At 48.5% G+C, this 21,699-nt stretch overlaps 1 protein-coding gene across 1 annotated transcript; it reads right to left on the reverse strand.

The window, feature by feature from the left end:
• Window positions 1-226: 226 nt before the first annotated feature.
• On the reverse strand, window positions 227-21,353 carry OLFM1 (olfactomedin 1). The gene is made up of 6 exons (XM_019472439.1): window positions 21,210-21,353; window positions 15,616-15,771; window positions 12,916-13,135; window positions 5,108-5,214; window positions 1,264-1,922; window positions 227-1,063 (listed from the first exon to the last, which is right to left on the reverse strand). Exons 1-6 carry the CDS (start codon window positions 21,258-21,260, stop codon window positions 1,048-1,050), a joined length of 1,209 nt encoding a protein of 402 aa, XP_019327984.1. The 5' UTR covers window positions 21,261-21,353; the 3' UTR covers window positions 227-1,047.
• Window positions 21,354-21,699: the final 346 nt, after the last annotated feature.

Raw genomic sequence — 21,699 nt, forward strand, 5'->3', positions numbered from 1 at the left:
CATTTACAACATTCATTGCATAAACTGGACATACAAAGTTTTGCCACCTCTGGTAAATAACAGACATACATTATACAATATATTTGCTGAATACATAAGTTCAAACAATATGGGTACAACAACCCACCATAATTGTAGATAGTATAACAGTAAGAGAATATTCTTGTCATTATCAACATGAAATTGGTTATCTGTGTATAAGGGTGAACACTGATCCTTTTTTTTTCTTTTTAGAAACAAAACCATCATTTATTGATCCAAACTACATCATTGCATTTACAACATTCATTGCATAAACTGGACATACAAAGTTTTGCCACCTCTGGTAAATAACAGACATACATTATACAATATATTTGCTGAATACATAAGTTCAAACAATATGGGTACAACAACTTGTTCAAAATACATACTTAAACCATCGTGTTTAATAGTTACTAAGACACAGATCCATGAGCTACTTCGGGTCTCAGCACAGTTAATCTAAGTGACAAGAACACAGTTGAGAGACAGTAGCTGCAATGGAAGGCGAAGAAAACTAACCTGTGATAGGTCTTGATCAGACAGCGAGAGCTCCTCACGGGTCAGCGTTTTCTGCTTAGAAATACAAATCACACATCCATCACAGCTGACCGTGACGTCGGGAAAATGTCCATGCAACCCACACACAGAAGAGAGCGAGTCTCCCAAGGATAAACTTTCAACAGTCATTGCCTTACTTCTTTAGGATGTACTATAGGTTTGCTATCGGAACAGAAACAAAACAAAACCCAAAACTTAAGTGGTTCTTTAAGTGCAGTTCCAGCTGCAAGTACATGGTTAGTCGTGAGTCTATTACACAGGGCCAGACTTCTAGAAATGTAGAGGTAATGCTGATCTGTCAGGTTTATGCTGAATAATCCTCCATGATGTTGGTCTTAATTTTGGCAGCTGTTTATATATTTACTTATTTAAAGTGTGTTTCCTTGATATTAGTATTTTTTTTAAAATTCATTTCTCCCTTTTTTCCTTTTTTTTTTTCTAAATCAGTTTCTAAACAAGGATGGACTACAACTCGTCAGACCTGATGACGTGGAAAAGGGTGACATTGTAAAGTATTTGGTGCCCGTTGTTCCAGGCATAGAGGGCCCGATCCTTGGGGTTGTAGTCCAACATGGAAATGTGCGAGTACTTGTTTTGGAAGGGGATGTCGATGTACTCGTAGGTGGAGGCATTGGTCTGGTAGGCGTAGTGCACCTTGGTACCTCCCACAACTCGTCAGACCTGATGACGTGGAAAAGGGTGACATTGTAAAGTATTTGGTGCCCGTTGTTCCAGGCATAGAGGGCCCGATCCTTGGGGTTGTAGTCCAACATGGAAATGTGCGAGTACTTGTTTTGGAAGGGGATGTCGATGTACTCGTAGGTGGAGGCATTGGTCTGGTAGGCGTAGTGCACCTTGGTACCTCCCGAGTAGCCATTGGTGACGTAGAGCGTGCCGCAGATGATGAAGGCCTCCCCGGCGCTGCGTTTTGGGTAGCTGGTGTTCCAGGTCTGGAGGCTCTGCAGGGTGTTGGGGTCCAACTTGCTGATGACGATGTTGCCCGCGTTCTGGTTGGTGGCGTAGACAGCCCACAGCCCATTCTCGTCCACCATGAGGTCAATGTCCGAGTGGCCACCCCAGGCGTAGTGGTACATGTTGTTGTAGCCGGCATAATCCAGGCTGCGAGTCTTGAGAATGGTCTCTGTTTTCAAGTCAAACCTGATAATTATGTGGCTTTGGTATTTATTGAAATAGATAGAGCCATTGTAGACCACTTGACCGGTGCCCGACCACGGGTGAGGGAGACGGTGAGAGGTAAAATTGTCAGTATTCATGAAATCTGCCATGGACTTATATTCACGGACGAAACGGTTGTTGTGGTAGCTGTCCATGTACCAGACCTGGGCGAGCAACAGAAACACATGGGGTTAGAAAACAGCAGAGACCTGGCTGAGCCCTGTGCACATCCCCCTAGAAACTGAGCTGTGAGCGAAATCCAGAGCAAGGAACCCAACCCGCTGGAAAACGATGTGTCCAACGCCTGCCGCCTGCGCCCAGAAATAAACCCAATTTTTGGAACCCAGAATCAGCCAAGAAATCAACTGAATAGCAAAGCTTTCCTGGGGGGTAACCTGGTATCGCCCCAGGAACATGGGAGCTTAAGCGGTTCCCTGGGAGTGCTGCGTGATGGACACCGTCCTTCCAGAGGGCAGCTAACATCCTTCCTCTGGCTAAACCCGGCATATTACGTTGATGCCGCTTTTGCTTCCCGTAAGCCCCATTGTGGGCTTTACTTTACTTTACTCAGTAAATGATACCAGCTGCTGTGCAGACCTCCATTAATTTGGCATGCAGAAGTGATGGATGCAATCGCTCATTGTCAAGGAAATTCAGGCAAAGTCCATATTGATTTAAAAATCATACACTTCTGCATCAAACGCTGAAACCAAGGCCACTAAAATATGAGAGACAAAGACATCAAAATCTTGCTATCGGTAGATGAGGGAGAGATTTTAGATCATCATTTAAGCGCCAGTTCACTAGGGAGACTGTCTAGATTCCTTAAAAAAAAAAAAGCTTTTGCATATGAAACCAATTCCGAGGCAAATGACAAAGCTGCGCAGTTAATATCAAGAAGAAATATCCAGCCAGTGAGTGACATTCTGTGTGCAAGTGCTGCCTAAAAATAAGATAGCTGCTTTCTGTAGAAACTGTTTAGGAAGGAGAAGTAAATTAAATAGCAAGAGGGAAGCCTTTAAGGATGCAGATTTGTTGTTGGGCAAACTTCTTTTGAAACCCCTTGCAAAATCTGATGGTATCATGTCTGCAATATGGCTGTCTCCAGGGTCCCTTAGAAGAGCAAATATTTACAGACGGTGCGTGCATGTAAACTGCTTTTGGCTGCTGTATTTGAAAGGCCAGGTGGGGTCTGCAAAAACTTTGTAGGGAACTTCAGCCCTCCATCGTTACCTCCCTGGAAACACTGCAGAGGTGGGGAATGAACGTGTGGCAAACGGCTCTGATCTTCACACCTCCACTGTGGGCTTGAGGATGGCTGCAAAAGCACCAGAGAAAAACCACACATGTCCCTGAGCCCCCGGCAGAGAAGTGCCTGGGAGAGCTTCTGCTGTTAGACGTGGCGCTGGAGAGCATTCCTCACTTAATGAAATGCCTGCGTTCAACTAAACCAGCTTGGGAAATTACAAAAAAAACCCCCAGAAAACTGATTGTCTCCCTGCTGCTCCCATTTCATTATTTGGTATTAAAAAATTACGCGTGCCAATACATTGTGCTCAGTTTTTAGAGAGACAAAGGGAAGCCCAGAAGAGCAGAACCCCATGTCATCACGCTGGGGCTGCAAGGTGGCATGACCCAACAGCATTTCATGCTTTGGAGAAGCAGAGATTTATGGATAGCAACGTCTCATCGCACCGGCTGGCTTTAAGCAACCTTCTCCTGCCAATACACATCAATCCCGGCGCTCAGCATCCATCTGCTGCCTCGCCGCCGGGCTGCTCCTGCGGGACTCGCAATTTTGCCCAGTTCTGTTCAATGATTTCATGACACGTACAAATGACCACAGGAACCCCCAAACACCTCCCGGGGCTTGGTGACATAAGATGGATATGATAAACTGCCCATCTCTCCCCATCACCAGTTTCCCCCTCTGCTGGGTACCCAATGAAGTTCACTTAATTGTGTGTTTCTAATAAAATTCCCGGTAGATTTATATATTATATACACATACATGCTTGTGAAGCTTGAGCTACAGTTCAGAGAAAACTGCTTGTCTACTCTCATGACAAAAATACACTGCAGAAAAAAGGCATGGGTAAAAAAAATATTACAAAATACTGGTTTGAGACAAAACTCTCTGAAGGCATGGGAAGATCTTTAGCATTTGATCAACCAGCTTCAGCTGCAACAGGCCTGAATCTCCCTTCACAGATTTATAAATCACGTTGCTGCCGAGGGATGCAGCAAACACAGCCTGAAGGGGACAAGTCTGTCCCCTCTCTTGAGCAAAACAAGATGTGATGTGGGTAAAGCCTTCCCAACCCACTTCTAATCAGGATCTTATTGGGGCTATAGGTGAAGTTTTGTTTAATAACTGTAAAATATGGAGGTGTCATATTGGGGAACCAGTGCCAACCAGCTGGCTGCTGGAGGGAAAGAGCCCGACATCTCAAGTCACCACAGCTTCATTGCTGCACATCCACGGGCAAATGAAGCCACCCCCAGGGGTGGCTTCTCCAGAACATCCCTCGTCCTCTCTTAGCTACAGAAAGCCGATCACAGGGCAGAGCTCTCAAAATAGCTGCCCTGATACAGCCCTTGCTGGTGCCTTCATCCTTTGATGAAGGATGCTGCATGCAGGAGGGAATTACCATGCAGCCAAGCTCTGTGGTTTTTGTTTTGTTTTGCTGCCTGCAAATCCTCAGCAAACACTCGAGATATTTTCCATTCCATCAGTCATGGGAAGCCTGGATTGATTTTCAGCCAGTTATTGGCCTCCTACCTCCTTGGGATCAAAATTGAATGGTCTGAATGGAAAAAAAAAAGACCAAAACAAAGCAAAACAAATCTCTCTCTGGCTGCAGTCAGTTAATTCCTCACAACAATGAAGGTGGAGGATGGAGGACAAATGCAGTCAGATGACATTATCGGAGGCGCCGGCAGCAGAAGAGCAGCAGGACCACGGGTCCCTCTGCTCAGCCCCATCTCCCTCCTGGCTGCCAAACCCAGACGAGAAACTCAGTATTTGATTTTTCCCTCCCGCGGGGGGCACAGACCTCGTGGTGACACTTCCGAGACCATGCACGCTCATCACTGCAGTTTTACCTGCCCTGGGAAGGGACCACTGTGTGGGGCTGCTCAGCCCCCTCCTCATCCTCCCTCCCTGCAGGATCCTCAGCCCCCTCCCGCTGCAGAGGCGGCCAGCAGAGCCCTGTGAGATGAATTAGGACCTTCCACAGGTTTCACAGGGCACAACCTGGGCTTCGGTGCTTGGATGTAATGAGTTTTCAATGATGTCGGCTGCATCGGTGGAAGTGGGAACACAGGGATGAAGCTGTCGCGGTCTTACCTTGTTCTCTCCCTCGGGAGCGAGAGGGTCCGTCATCCACGATCCGAACCTGGACCCCGAGGTTTTAATTGTGATTGGGTCACTTATTCCCGTCAGCTTGCCACAAGCTGAAAAAGAGTGCAAAGCTGGTGAGCACCACGTCAGACCACCGCCGCAGCTCGTTTGCCAGCCAGCCCCGAAGCCCTGATGAAGGGCATCAGCACCGGCCACCAACCACACCGCTCTGCCCACTGCTCTCCCCCGCTGATGGGCAGCTCTGTTTTTATTTAATTAGAGGTAATTAGGCCAAGAACAACTGTCAGATGCTTTTGTTTGTTTCATGCCTCTTAATAACAGTTGTCCTTATCACGCTGCCCCCAAGAAAACAAGCTTTCCTGAACTAGCCGTGCTGCTAACGTCGCAGACTAGAAAATGAGAAGAGTTAGCCAGGGTGCTCTCCCCCGCTGATGGGCAGCTCTGTTTTTATTTAATTAGAGGTAATTAGGCCAAGAACAACTGTCAGATGCTTTTGTTTGTTTCATGCCTCTTAATAACAGTTGTCCTTATCACGCTGCCCCCAAGAAAACAAGCTTTCCTGAACTAGCCGTGCTGCTAACGTCGCAGACTAGAAAATGAGAAGAGTTAGCCAGGGTCGAGCGGCCAGGTGGAGAAATTAGCTGAATAGCTCTGCTCATTTCTGCTGTAATAGAGTGGGTGCAGCCGAGATAAAAAAACAGACGTGTCTATTCCAGCCCTGCTGAAAACATGCATTTGTTACAGGTTATGCAAAGGAGAAAAAACAAAAAGGTGGGAAATTATATGCAATATAAATCTCTTCCCTGCAAAGACCATTTACCGGCTTCTACCAGCCACCTTCTCTGTTCCCTGTCATGTCTGCACACTTAGGAGACAGTAATGAATTCACCAGCCTCCTCCTGTCTCCTCTGCCAGCCTGGGCTTTGCCAGCTCCGGGAGAGGAACCCAAACGCAGCAGGATGGAAGGCAGGAGGTGGAGTGTCCCAAGGGCCCCTCGGGAGCTGCCCCGGGAATCCTGCCCAGACTCAGCATCACCACAACAGAGATGTGCACCCGCACAGCGCTACGAGACAGGTTTTGAAGCATATTTAGGTGCTCCACACTGTTGATTTCATGCCATTGGATTAAGTGGGGATGTCAGCACATTTGCAAGCCCAGCTAAGTGCCTCGCTGTGTATTTAAGCCCTGAATACGAGGTGAAGCAGAAGCACCTCTCCCCCAGCTTGCCATGCCGGCTGCCCGTGGCAGCTTGTTTCCCTTCCATGGTTCTTTCCCCTGACACTGAACCCAGCATCCCCCCAGGGACCCCCGCGAGTAGATGCCTGCAATGCTACAGCCTCAGCATCGAAAGTGCAGCCGCACGCTGAGTTCCTATTTCCAACGATATCCCCAAATTTCAGCAAAGCTGCCATTCTGGTCTGCAACAGCAGTATTTTAGCATATGTGCACTAAGGAACGACAGGCAAAGAGATGAAGATGCTGTGGGAGGGACTGGGGGCTGGTGTTGGATGGTCTGTCGCTAGGGGAGCACTCATTTAAAACCCGGACACATTCAGTGGACCTGCAGCAGCACCTCCTGAGCAAGGCAAGCTAAGGTCAGCGGCACCAGAGGGACAGCCGCAGCCTGAAGTTCAGAAGGTGTTTCCTGACTTCTCCTTTTTGACGTGGAAGCGTCTGGCAGGCCGGGGAAGGGGAAGGTGGCGGTGCGGGGACGGAGCAGCTGCTCCGGGTGCTGGGTTTGCAGGCTGAGTTGCAGCTGCACTGCAGTACGAATGGCTCCGCTGCTCAGCGGGGGGTACCCGGGGCCGAGGCCGCAGGTGGGAGCCTGTGGAGGTGCTGCTGAAACACGTGTGGAGCTCTGCCAGCTCAGGACAAGGTCCTTCTGCTCAAAATTACCAAGTAGAATCATAGAATCATAGAATGGTTTGGGTTAGAAGGGACCGCTACAGGTCATCTAGTCCAACTCCCCTGCAATGAACAGGGACATCTTCAACTAGATCAGGTTGCTCAGAGCCCCGTCCAACCTGACCTGGAATGTTTCCAGTACGTGCACTCTGTGATCTCTCTTAGCTGCCTCTCTCCTTAGCCTGTTCTCATCTGCCCCTTTATATTCCTGATTACGGCCACAGGACACATCCACCTACCTCAGCTCTGAGCTGCGGGCAAAGGGGTCACCTTAGCCCGGGGCATAAAATAGATGAAGATATTCTCGATATGCACCAGCATGACATGGCCAAGGGGACCATCAGTCTTCCCACAGCCTTCAGACACCAGGCAGATAAAGAGAGATCCCACCAAAGAGCAGAGGGCTTTCTTGGCCTCACTGAGACACGACGTATGGGAATTTGTCCTCCTGCCTGTCTGATGCATTCAAAACCTCTCAGCTCAGGAGGAGAGCAAGGTATTGACAAAGGGATGCAACGGGTTAAAATAATAAATGCTTAATGTCTTGCAAATTCCCCTTGCAGAGGACCAGCCTTACTCTAATCACAGATCTGCTCAACGCTGCCTTCCATTATCGCAGCCCTACATTGCTGTTACTTTATCTCTTTCCTTCCATTTCCCTGGAGAGAAAGGTTGTATAAAAGCTCATTGATTTAAAAAAAAAAAGTAAAAAAAAAAAAGCAGCAGAAGCTGATAAGGGTAAACTAGTGTTGTTTGCAAGTAGTGAGGCTACATCTCATACTCATTTAGCTGGAGGCACATTGACAACAGCTCCTCAGCACTGCAAGAGGGTTGCTCTTACACAGGGCAAGGTGTTTTCTTTCTTGGTGTAAATCTATCATAGGCACCCAGGTGCTAGGGGGAAGGTTTCAAATGGATCCTGGAACCAAATGCTTCAGTTGGCTACATTCCTGCAGCTCTCATCTGCCCAGGGATGGACAACTACAGCCTCTGTGATCCTCACTCACCTGTCCGTTCCTGCTGAGATGCACACCACACTACTCCTAACGCCATCAGCCTTTTTTCCCCCTTCTATGGGGCCAGCAATCATTAAAAGCAGGAAGATTACTTTACTGGGGGCAGAGGGGACTCTGTCTTCCACTGCTTCCCTTGGACATGTCGCAGCTTGAATCAGAGCAGTAGCTCACAAGACAGGATTCTTGTGTCTCCCTACGCTCCGGCACGAAGCTGCAGCCTGCACAGCCTCGAAGCACCCGCCAGCAGCACCTGCCAGTCCCAGCAGTGTTCTCCTCTGCGGGTGAGGAACTGACGCCCAACCTCCAAGTCCTTCCCCTATCAGACTCTACTGACTTGCACGGGGCAGTTTTTAAGCCCTGGCTGCAATTGCCCTAAAGCTCCTGCTTGACTGCCCAGCAAAGCCCTCCTGCCCCAGGCAGCCCAGCACCCATGGGTGCTGAGCCTTTCGAGCAAACCTGCTCTCCCATTGGGATGGCAGGAGCACGGGATGCTACAGGCATTTCAAGTCACTCAGGGATGAATGTACAACAGGAAAGCATGACCTGGTGCTCATCCATGAGTCCAGGACACAGGGGAAGCCTGTGAACAGCAGCTTTTGGGTCATGCATAGAGGATCTGTTTTCACTCCAGTGTCCCCAGCACTATTCAGGTCCCTGGACCTGTGGCCCGTGGGGGCCTGCATGTCCCTGTTCCTGGGAAACAGCACAAATCAGCCTCCTCCTGAGTGACCCTCCAGTCTGACCCAGCCAAGCGCCTCCGACCTGCCCCCCTGCAACTCAGCAGAGCAGCAACGAAACACCACCTCCACGCACGCAGTCCCTTCCTCTAGCCGCACGAGGAATTTTCCAGCAGGAGAAGACACGCTCTCCTCCAGCCAGTTACAACGAGCGCTACCATCCTCCCAGGATACTAACACCCCCGCTCCATATTTCTCCTAAGATCCAGCCCACAAGCGATGTTTAGCAGCTCAGCAGCAATTTATCCGCCAACGCAGCCACCGCACCGCCACCAGCACCGTCTCCTTCTGGACTCGGCGGGCCTCCGACCTGCCCCCCGGCAGCTCAGCAGAGCAGCAACGAAACACCACCTCCACGCACGCAGTCCCTTCCTCTAGCCGCACGAGGAATTTTCCAGCAGGAGAAGACACGCTCTCCTCCAGCCAGTTACAACGAGCGCTACCATCCTCCCAGGATACTAACACCCCCGCTCCATATTTCTCCTAAGATCCAGCCCACAAGCGATGTTTAGCAGCTCAGCAGCAATTTATCCGCCAACGCAGCCACCCCGCCCCGCCCAGCACCGTCTCCTTCTGGACTCGGCGGTTCCGCTTGGGCTGCTGCTGCTACAGCCCAGCGCCCTCCCAGCTTGGGCTTCCCACGAAGCCAAGGTCTGATCTCCCCCACATCCCGGTCCCAGCCCTCCGCAGCAGGGACGGGGCTGCGGCGCCTGGGTTGTGTCCTGCCCTCACCTCCGTTGCCCAGCTGGGAGCCCCCCATCCCAAAAATATCTGGGACAGGCTGGCAGGGCTCTGTCCCCATCTCTGCACTAGGATTGTGGGCTGGGATTTTTTGCAAGAGTCAGGGAAAGCTTGTGCTATCAAGCAAATGTGAGCCTGCGGAGCACAGACGAGTTAAATTCCCCCTCGAATCAAGGAGTGACAACCTCTCCACTCCTCCAAGGCTCCTCTTAGGAACATTAATGGAAACGTTAAAATCCCTGTATAAATAGTGATCTTTAAGAGTGTAAACAGAGTAACAGATTGAATGTGCCATTATTGATTTTTTTTTTCCTTCACACACATGCCAGGGTCAGGAAGCATTTTCACTATTGATCCATCAATAATGGTTAGGAAACCCAAAATGCAAAACAGGACCTTGTCTAAGGAAAATGCTGCTGCTCTGTCGAGCATCAGTGCTTCCCGGAGGATGGGGAGAGGCGAACCGGACGGGAACACGGCACATCCCCTCCCCTTCCCTTGTCCCGTGCTTGTTGCAGCAGCTCCCTGATCCTGCTCTGGGCACTCTAAGCTGCATCCCGAGCTCTAGCAGGCGAACACACACCAGGTGAGCAGCATTGCTGGCCCATGCAGGAGCAAACCTAAGCTAAAACATGCTACTTGAAACGTCAGTGAATCCCTCTGAGCAGATAATTTGCAGCAAACAGCAATCCTCAGCAAACAGGGCCTCATCGTGCGGCAGCAAAGTGTCTGTAAAGTTGTTATCTGAATTTAACTCAATTAACTACCATTTTCACTGGTTTACACTCCGGAGCGATAAACAACATTGGAAATTCAATCCGTGCTGTTTGCTGTTAAGTGACCAAATAAATCACCCTCCCGGGCGAGCAGCAAACCCTCCCGGGCAAACCCTTGCAAGACTCAGCGTCCATCTCTGCGAGCATCCAGGGGTGCTGCAACGCCCCAAGGCAGAAAAGCTGCCCTGACCCCACGGTCACAGAGAGAGCAAGAGGAGAAAGAAGGGGCATGGCCAAAAAGATAAATAAAGCCTTGAAAAGATTCCCAAAAACGCCCAAAAGTTTCTAGAGCAAGTTGCCTGCAAGAGCTCGCCATCCTAGCTGCCTCAGTCAGTCTTACTGGGGTACTGCCTTGGGTGGGTGTCCCAGCTGGAGGAGCTGAGCATGAGGGGAATGTAATGAGCCAGGACATGGCCCAAAGCAAGAAGGGGCTAATGGTCCAAGAGAAAACTCTATTTTTTATTTTTTTTTTTGAGCCCTGAATGGTTTGGGAGCTACTTCTTAAAGTCTGCCCAGGGTCTGCAGGAGGATCATCACAGCTTCCCTGGCTCTGGTGGAGTCAGCCTGGGCTGGGCAGCTCCATCGAGGCCGGCTGGAGAGGGGCTGTGGGGTCCAGGATGGCTTTGTTTAAAGAACTATCCCTGGGAAAGTACTTCTACAGCCCAGGCTCAAATCCCTGGTCCTGCTGCTGTTCCCTCACCATATCACCTGCAGCTCCTCCTCATCTTCAAGAGATGGGCTGAAGGCTACGGATGCAGCAAGTGGATCCCTCCTCTCATCACACCCACCTCTGCCTTTGGCAGGGGAAGAATGAGAAAAGCTGTTTGCAGGGCAGAGCTGCCCTGTGCTGGCGGTGTGGGGCTGCTGGGGGGGCTGCTATGGGACCTTGGTCAACCAGACACTCCTGGGCCTGTTCCCCGTCCTTTCTCATCTTACCCACTGCAGGACTGTCATTGCCGAGATGCTTGTACGGTCCCCACGTGATAAAGCTCCAGGTATTAGGTACTGCTAACACAGAAAGCACCAAGTCATTACAGCCTCGATCATTTCTGTCCCCGTTAAGCTTTCAGGGTGAAATTCAAGTGGGTGAGGACAAGGTCACGACTTCCCTGCCATCCCCCAACCCTGCTGCCTTCCCCGTGGCTATCACGGGGCGAGGAGAGGGACCGCAGACACCGTGCAGAAAGCGGCGGCGCAACTCGCCTCAGCCTGTTCTGCCCCTAAACCAAACCTGGGCCCATCAGCACTCGTTAATAAATGAGGAATCAGGCTCCGGGCTCTCACTTAGCCGGGGCGGGGGGGTTATACCTGCTGCCCGGGCAGCTCCCCGGGGGTATCTCGGTGCACGACTCACTGTACGCTTGTAGTTCAAATACTTCTGAGCATCCAGGCTTACGTGGAAATTCGCTTTCCTCTCCGAGGTTTCGAGTGAGAGGTAGCTTACAAGGGACTTACAAGGTAACAGAGGAGAGGATGGAAATGCAGGGGGAAATACAGGGGAGGCGGCTGCTTATGGAAGTGCGGAGGCATCTAGAAACAAGCAAAAGCAATCCCGCCAGCAGAGACAAGAGAGAAACAAAGCATTACCTTGCCAAGGATAGAAAGTGCTCAGAAGAGATCTGATCTTCCAAGAAGTTACCTGAGAGTGTAATTTCATATGTGCTACCGAAATAGACTGCAGAGCAGTTAATGTGTTTAGATTATCTAAATTGCTTAACAAGAAAGTCAATAATGTAAGTAGAAATCAAATCAAGTCAGAGCTAGGCCAACGAACGGTGGGGAGATTTCTTGCAGCTGCAGAAGGCAGCACCCTCCTTCCCCCCTTCTCCACCCTCTGTTTGGGGTCAGACGCTGGGTTTAGTTACAGCCGTGTCTCCCCACAATAGACCCCCAGGCTTCAGTCAATTAATACTCTCTGAATGGGATTACAGATGAATCTCTCGCATTTTAGCGCTGCTGGTTACTTGGCCTGATGGAAGGGGCTCCCTGCTCCCTCGGGGAACGGGAGAGATGGGTAGGATTTATATCCTGCACACGGCACAGTCCGGACCAAGACACGAACCCGCACCAGCTACATCATGCTCTTCTCAACAGGGGCTTGCAAGATGCAAAAGGAAAGGAAAAAGGGAAACCGAGTCACAGCCTGCACACACACACACACACGCGCGCGCGCGCTACTTAAAGCGGTGTGCGGAGACCTTTGCTGATGTGCCAGGTCCAGTTAGCAAAAAGATCGGACACTGATGCGTAAGCAAAATGGGCGCATGTGTTTGCTTTGCATAAGCGTTATTTGCAATAGGCCACGCATTTACCGCATTTCACCGCCCACTTATGCAAACGCTGCGAGAAGTCACATGCCTAGGTTAAGGGCCTGATCCTGAAGCATTTATGCCATGAGCAACATTGCTCGTGCAAGTAATCCTCAGCAGGACTACTCCCAAGATTAATGTTACTTATAGCATAAATATTTACAGGATCAAACCTGGCTGTGCGAGCTCATCCCTTACAGCCAGCCAGGCACAAGGAGATGTCCAGTCTAGCATCTCTGCCTCCAGACGGGATGCGTGGTTTAACATCGATGGTGTTTAGCCAGTGCCACCATGTTGTTCTGAGCCTACCTAATTTTTGCATGCATGCACGAAGCCTTTCTTCAAGATTTGACACTCTGTTCTGAAGCTCTTCGTAGTCATAGGCGCCAATCTCCTCCTGGAGTTCGTTTAGAACTGACGTCAGATTCTGGACCTCCTCTTTAAACTGCAATACCAATTTTGCATCGGCTTTGTACTCTTCCAACACTGGTATCAAAGGCCTAAGTTCCTCCATTTTCGCTTTTATTGCCTGCAAGGTTAAAATAAGCTTGGTTCAGTGCTATGCGTGCAAAAATCTGCAACACTCTGCCTTGACCTGGTTGCTTCCTACGTGAGTGCAATGTTCATATCCCACAATTATTATCATTAAAATTATTTTAATTATTATTATTTTGGTCCAAATGATGTATTGGAAAGAACATATTAAACAGGCTGCAGAACACCAAAATATTTGGGAAAGGCCTTTATTTGTCATTTTTAGAATGCAACATCTTAGGGTTACATGCTTCAGATCACATACACAAAGTTCTTTTTTTTTTTTTTCTTTCCAAAAAATAAAATAAAATAATATATATATGCATTGACAAGGGTTTCAAACTATTCATGAAATGCATCTACAATTGCATGCAAAGGAAGATCTCGGTTGTGTGGTTCAAGGTTCCTTAGTGAGATATGGTGCTAATTTGGAAAATAATCAAAAAAATAAATGCATGGTGCAAAATGCTCTGTGGCCCTCTTTTCATGGTTACATGGGAGTGAACTGCTTCTTCAGTCACTGCAGCATTGAAAAAACTTGCTTTTAAGTTAGCCCTGTAAGCAAGAAAATGAAATACTGTTGAGGATCTAGCTCACTAACCTGCCTTATATAGATAGCCATTCATAGACAAATACTCTCACGGAACTAAAGAGAAAAAAAAAAACACAAGAGCTCCAAACCACTCACATTTTAATGCTGGCATTAGCAGAAACAAAATGCTGTGGCTGTTATTTAAAACGGTGCTTTGGCAGCAAATTAGACAAAAATTCCTTACTGTTTTTAGGCATGCTATAAAGAACATAAAAATCAAAGTCATTCTCAAATTTATTTTGCAAGAAACGAAGACTTTTTTTTTTTTTAAATTAAATGAAGGCCTCGTTTAAAGGCACGGTATGCAGCATTTTGTTAAGGATGCTTTGCTCCAGCAGCTAATGAGTAGACATAAATATGCATGCACCTACCCGTTAATGAAGCATGTTAGTATACACAGTATACTTGGTGCTGCTTAAACTATTGCACAGAGGCCGAGTTCACAGCGCTCAGGGCTGTGACATCTGGCCGGCTGCTGAAGCAGCTCGGGGGTGAACGGGATCAGAAATTGGCGCTCAGCCTCATTTCTTTCCTTCCCATCCCCTCCTCTTTAAGTCAAGAGGCTTTCCCTCCTGCGGTTTGCATGTGGGGAATGTATTCATTTTCTTATCTACTTGCACTTCCCGGTGCAAGCTCCCCGGCAGGCAACGGGGAGGATTAAACTCATCACAATGGAGGGGGGGAGGGAAAAAAAAAAAAAAAAAAAAAGAAACAAAAAGAAACTCATGCTTAAATCAGAAAGATGGTCCTTATATCCAGACTGCGGAGCTAAGTTTAGGGTCCTGCAGTAACTGGAGATAGGGAGTGGAGGAGGTGGAGTTGGTGAAAAGTTTTAAGAACCTTCTTCCCAGCTTTTTATGACATAATCTTGGTATTTCAGTATTTAACATATCAATTAAAAAAATTCTGCTTTAAAACACCAGCCAGCTGGGCAGCTGCCTGGAAATGAGGACGGGAATCAGCTGGGTGGCTGATCAGAAATGACCCCAAATTTCACTAGAAATCTTCTCAATTTGTTTTTTCTACCTATTAATCCACGACATTAGTAAAATGTAACATTCCAAATATTGCTGACAGCCTCTTTTTGGCAATTTCATTTGTTCGCAATCAAGTTCTTGAAAGTTTGACCATTGCTCGCAATGACAGCTTCATTTAAAAGGCTGATATCTTCTCATTTGTACAACATCAGGACAAAACACATATAATCCATCAGAAGGTGCTGGCTCTGCTGCCAACACCATTGCTTCAAAATTGGACATTGGCACATCCTTGAGATGTGCAGTTTGCCAGCCCGAGGACAGCCGCAATAGTCGTACTTTGGGTTGGTTTGGGTTTTTTTTGGGGGGGGGGGTTGATTTGTTTGATTGATTGCCCTGATTGCCCTGTGGCTACAACCACCCCAAGGAGGGAAGCCATTTGGTGACTGCGGTCACCACGTGCTGCAGAAATGGTAACGGAACCCTAGCTCCCGGCTCTTCCCAAGAAAATTGGGTCCCGGGCACGGCGTGGGGAAGGGCTGCCTGGCCATTGAGGGGAACCCACCTCACCCTGACCTCAGCTGCCCCGGGGTCTCCCTGCAGACCCTCTCTCACGGAGCAATCCTATGCTGCCCTGTTTGAGGCACCCAGGCGGTTCGTGGGTATGGGAACGCGGAGATTTATGCTTTTACCCTACAGAAAAATGTATTGTGGCTGAGGATGCGATGCCGCAACCTGGATCTGGCTGTGCTTTGGATAGGAGGGAGCTGCACGGGCGGCCGCCAGCGCCGTGTATGACCGGACCAACGGCTACGTGAGCTGATGGGGGACCGGGGCTACAGTCCCGTGCGCACCCCGCTAAATCCCTGGCCACGGCTTCGTTAGCAGTTTGGAAAGCAGACATACCTTGAACTGCCTTGCCAGGTGCTGCTTGTGGCTTTCTTCCACTTGTTTAAATTTTGATTCCAGTCCCCTCATCTGGTTTTCCATCTTCTCAACGTACTGTAGGTCTCTTTGAGTCCGCCTGTCCAACACCTCTATCGACTGGGACATGTTTTGCACCTGTCAAATGAGAAGGGGTTCATTAAGAAGGTGTCGCTTCCCCAGCAGCAAGGCAGCCCCGCTTGCATCCCAACGCCGAACGCTGACCTTTTCCTACACAGTCAACAAAGCTAAAGGGTAATCAGCCTATGCATTATTTACTAGTTAATCAACAGCATCTCATAGTATTATGACCCCCATGCTCTAAAATAGAGTAAATTGGTTTCATAAACATTTATTCTGCCGTGCTGCAGAGAATAATTTAACAATCACACATGCAATTAAGGGTTGTAGTCAAGGCTAAAATGTGTCACTCACGATGGCCTCTTTGAGAGGCGTGGCCGCCCCCCGCCGTCACGCGAGGAGAGGCTCTTAGTTGAGCAGAAGCACATCTGACTATGAGAAACGCTTCTGCTGAGGTGCACATTATCATTTCTTCGCGTACGCAAGTGACACTTACTGATTGCCTAAGTGCAAACTTTACTCCCAGCTAGTAAAAACTTCATTATCCGAACAGCCCTACTGTTTATACAGCATCTGCCACAACAAATCCAGCTGCAGGTGAGGGCATCTTGAAGCTGGGAAGTACCGCAGGAGCTCCCGCTCCGGCTGGCCCCACTGGTGCCTGCCCACTCGGGCGGTTGTGCCGCGTCGGCATCTTTTCTAGCCGAGCGATGCCGCATCCCCGCGGCTCCCCGCGCAGCGCCCATCTGGCCCTGCTGAAGGAATGATGCAAGAAGGTTGGCTGGGCTCATCGTAGGAAAAAGAGCCGAAGGTGTAAGGAGGGGAGGGAAACGATAGCTAGGCTGACCTGATTTTCAAGGTTGGCTGCCATCTGATTTATTAAGATATTCCCTTCTCTCATTTTTCAGGCTAGGAGAGGGTAAATGAAGCTCTGACTTAGGCAGGCACCTAAGCACCTATTTAGCATTAAGCAATGGGTGTAATTTAAGGTCTTTGCATCAGGGACGGTTGTGTTTGTACCACAGTTTGTACGTTACGGGGCTCAGCCCACGACTGGTGCTCCTGCCACTGCTGCGTTACCCACAAAAATACGACTGTCGGCATTGGTAGGGATGATGCCTGTGTTTAAAATGAATCAGGCATCCAAGCATGCTGCTGCGTCATGGCCCTAACTAAAGGCATCCTGGTTCCAGTCTCTTCGTCTGTGGGCGTCTGAGCAAAACCCAGATGTGAGCCAGCACCGTCTCTGCAGACCCGCTCCGAGACACTTCCCAGAGCCCATGCTGCCACATCCACTCCCGTCTCCGTCCTCGCCAAAGCCAAGCGCAGACAGGCAGAGACGGGGAAAGAACGGTGCGGGTGCAATGTTGCCTCCAGCAAATCACACTGGGCTGCTGTGACTTACCTCGAGTGACGGAGCGAGGGGACGGCGGGACACCCGCACGCAGCCAGGTCTCGGAGACTACTTGCTGAAACCAGCATTAGGTCAAATGCCAACTTTGGCGTCTGCATCTCTGAAGGGATCAAAATGCCCATTGCTCATGCATGATGACAGGAAAACTGTTACAGGGAACTATTAAAAATGTATGGACAACCTGTATTTCAAAGGCCAACAGTGAGGAAACATTTTGTACAACCAGTACAACTGCTCCGGGGGTCTAATAGTCTTCCTCAGCAAAGGTGAAGCTATTTTCAGTCTCTGAGTCCCAACACATCACCCAGAGATGAACAAGCACCCATCCTGACAACCACCAAGGACCTGCTCAGGGAGGTGTGAGGAGCAGGGAAGAGCAGAACAAGACCCTCTTGGTTTGAAAAGACCAAGCCTGAGCTCAGCCCGAGCCCGTGTGGCTCCCGTTTAGCCGTGCCTCCCCCGGGGTATGTGAGCTCTCAGCGGACACGGCTGAGTGCTAATTTACCCGGGCTGGATGTGGAGGAGTTTGAAGACCTCTCTCCACCCCGAGGCAGGAGAAGGGAAGTCTTAGACAAGCATGACTGGTCTGCAGATATTTTTATCCTGGTAATCCAGTCTATCCTCCTCTGAGTCGAGCTGTATCTACATAGCAGAATTGTTCCAATGGGTTGCAATAAGAATGACTTGTAGGGGTCGTACAAAATTGATCTCATTTATTCCACTAATGCCTACCCCCAATTAAAGGCCAAGCTGCAAGTAATCAGAAAAGAGCATTTCTGCAATGATACGCTGGTATCTAACCCTGCAGGGGCTGAGCGAGGCTACAGGGGCCTCCTTATGCAGCCTCTTGGACAGCAGAGAAGGAGAAACAGACTCTGCTAGGAAATGAATCAGAGCATCTCGCCCAGGCTTGTGCTCTGAATCACCTCTGGAGGAGTCTGCCTCTCCCCTGACTGCAGAGGAAAATAGCCTCCTCGCGTGTCTCTAAACTGAGACACCTAAAATTAGCTGCTGTGCTATTTCAGGGATGTGTTTTACAAGTCCAGACTCTCGCTATTTGTTGCCCATATTGTTTTCAACCAGGCAAGATTCTGGCCAGATGTGTAAAGAGTTGGTCTCCATCATTCCTGATCTCTGACAGTGACGGAAGCCTCATCAGCTAAAGATCTACTTGTTTTCCTTCATTAGCATATTAAGCCCTTGATCCAGCAAAGTACTTTGGCACATGATGAGATTTCAATGAGACTGTTCATAGCTTAAACTTAAGCATGTACATAAGTGCTCTAATGAACTGAGACTGAAGGATACTGTTTCTCAAATTCTCTCAGGTTCATCCATTAACCGCTATTCTCAAACATCAGCTAAAATGCTTTTTGCCTCCATTGGTGGAGCACGCACTCTCAACATGAAACCTCATTTTCCATCAAGCTAATGGGAGAGAGATACCTGCGACTGTCTTGGGGAAAAGAGTTAATTTTAGCATTTGAAATAGAAAATTGATACAAACAAAACTTCCAGTGCTGTTCTTGTCATTGCTTGACACCGAGTTGTTTCAGAATTAAACCAGAGTAACTGAGGGTCAATATTGGCTTGATGACCCTAGTGAGATTTATATGGCCAAAGCAATGGTTTAAACCCTGCTCGAGCTTCCCTGTGGATCAGCCTTTCATGCCAGCTCAAAAGAGCTGTTCTAAGCCCATCTTTGGGCGTTGAATTGGGATGAATCTTTAGCTTTGGGTAGCCAGACAAACTGGTGGAGCAATAGCATGAGGCATTCTTGAGGGAGATTTTTGTGGTCTATAGGAAGAATTAGCAGAGAGATGGACTCAGCCGATGGACCGGGACATGAAAAGTTCATCTTATAAGGTCTGTAGAAGGCAAAGTGAAGGCTGAGAAGAGATGTCATTGTCCTCCCTATATACACCTCCGAGTGAGTATCAAAGGAACAAAAAGAACTGTTTAATCTGGCAATCAGTGCTGGCAAAGAGTAAGAATTGGCAGGAAACCAAAGATGGTTTAACCATCAGAGGAGGAAGTCCTCTCAGATAACGGGGCCAAAAAAAAAAAAAAAAAAATCCATTTGAAGATAAAACATAATCTGTTTATGAACAGGATTTAGGTGATGTCTTGGTTTGGATGCAGTCCAAGATCTGGACTCAGCACCTGACACATATAAGGCTGGAAGGACTCCGTGTACTCCAGCCAAAGATGAGCTCAGACACCTCGGTGTCAAAACACGGGCTGAACAGTTTGTGCGGTGGCGAGCAGACCTGGCTCACCTTACCTCACTTAACGCCTGCTCTTTAAACTGACGGGGTGCCCAGGATTCACTTGCAAGCAGCATGAACTGCAGTTTCTATGCATATGCCTGTGCCCATGTGTTGAGGGTAGATGGGGTCCTGGCAGCTTTGAACCCCGAAGTACATTCAGCTGCTGAAGCCTCTGTGCAGAGATTTTCACTGAAGAGGCTATAATTGGCTCGTGTACACACACACACACACACACAAACACAGCTCATTTCTTGCCCATAAAAGCAATGTCTTATTATTTCCATAGGTGACTGCCCGGTCTCCTCCTTTGAAAATCCAAACACAATTACCTCTTTGACACGTTATGCTTCTTCATCTGCTGGCAGAGAGAAACCAGGGGACGCGAGTTTTCCCATCACAAAGCTAGAGTTAAAATGTCAGATGAGGGAAGGAGTTTTCAGGTTTGAAATCCTTCCTGGGAAGCTGGAAGCTCTTCTCTGCAGTTGCATTTTCCTATAGGGATTATCATTTCAGCCTTCGTCAAGATCAGATGTCTGGCACTACGAGCCTATTCTTTATTTTGGGGTTTTCATATAGGTTAGCGTAGGAGTGAGATGCAGACAGATTAGCAAGCAGGTAACATATCCCCAGAACATGTCTTGAAATACCGCTCCTCCCTCACTTTATTCATTGGCAGCCGGAGAGCTGCATAAGGGAAAAATCACTGAGCACTTACACCCTCCGCACGGGAACTGATGTTATCCCAGGTCTCGTATTGCCCAACTCGCCTGTCCATTAGCAGAGGGTATTGGGTCAAATCCTGCTTGTTTAATGCGTATGAGCAGTTCTGGGAACATGACGGCTCTCGGATGCCCGTGTCAGCTGCTAATATAACGCCTGCTGCCTCTTAGACAAATGTGCTTATTGGACCAATTGCTGTTATTGCTTAGAGAAATAAAAGCTTGAGTGGGATTATTTTTAGAAGCCTCTGACAGACCGACAAGTGTTTTAGGGCTGCCTCACTGTACTGTCCTTATCACACAGGAAAATCAGTTAAGTGTAGGTTTAATATTGTTATGAGTGACTAATACATCAACTTCCCAAAAGCAGTGGGAATAAAATTATTTTGTCATGCACAGCACATGCCAACATAGCATTAGGCACAGGAGTCCACTTATATTTTAAAGAGAAGAGCACCATTTCACATGAAACAGCATTTCTTCAATGAAATCTATTATCTGGAAAATTACTTGTTATCGGGAATGTTTCCCTAATGAGATTCTTTGATCTCTTTGGACAGCAGACTATTAAAAACTAATCAGGTGGACGTCAACATTAGAAAGAAAACCACTAACTGTCATTTCTGTGCTATTTGATGTCAACAGCTTGTACTGTTTTATTCGACCTTTTTAATATCAGCTTGGCTAGGAATGCACGGGCTTTGGGTTTTTAATTCTGTCTTCCCTCATCTTGTTGAGGCTTATCCTTCGAAACTGCTTGTGTTAACGTAATGGAAAAAATGAGTAAATTACATCTTTTTTTTTTTTTTTTTAGCAATGTGGTTCAATATTGTTGCTTTGATCTCAGCAGTTTTAACCTGACCTTAGGCCACGGGCCCTTTTCCTCTGTGCCTCAGAAAGACCTAGAGATTTAAACTCCCGACTGCGGCTGATTATTCCCCACTACACGCATGGGGACAGCTTCGGCACCGGAGGGCTGGCCCAAGGGGTCTGTCTTCCCTGGAAACCAAGGCTCAGCCCAGCTCGCTCGGGTTTTTACCCCCAGTGTCACGCCAAACCAAACCACCTTTCCCAGAAGGGGTCAACCGTTACCTTTTCTAATAGTTGTCTCAGCTGCTTTGTCCTGGCATCACGAGAGCACATCGTCTGTTGAGGTGCCACCACTGTGCATATACAACGTCCCTCGCTATCTTGGGCAGAGCTGTAGACCTGCCAGCTTTCCTCTGGGTTGGTAGGCAACACCTAATTAACACAGGGAAAGAGGGGTTAAGTAAATGGGGGGAGGCCTGGGAGGGGTGTGGGAGGTGAAGGGGGCTGAGTGGAGGAAGCAGGATGGATGTGGCAGATACTGGCGCTGTGCTGGAAACAGAGGGAGGCTCCTCCGAGGACCCGGCTGGCAAAATTCACTTGTAATGCAAAAATATGGATTGGGGATAAATAAAAGAAGGGTCTGAAAAGGAGAGCAAGAACTGACGCAAGAAGGCAATGCAAGTGGGAAAGCATGGACATGAGGAAAGCCACGAAGCAGCGAGGGTTGTAGCGTGCTGTAAGGCACCAAGTGCATCGGGGTGGGGAACCCACT

This window comes from Aptenodytes forsteri, unplaced genomic scaffold (genome assembly GCF_000699145.1).
Source record: "Aptenodytes forsteri isolate BGI_AS27 unplaced genomic scaffold, ASM69914v1 Scaffold68, whole genome shotgun sequence".
Taxonomy (NCBI): Eukaryota; Metazoa; Chordata; class Aves; order Sphenisciformes; family Spheniscidae; genus Aptenodytes; species Aptenodytes forsteri.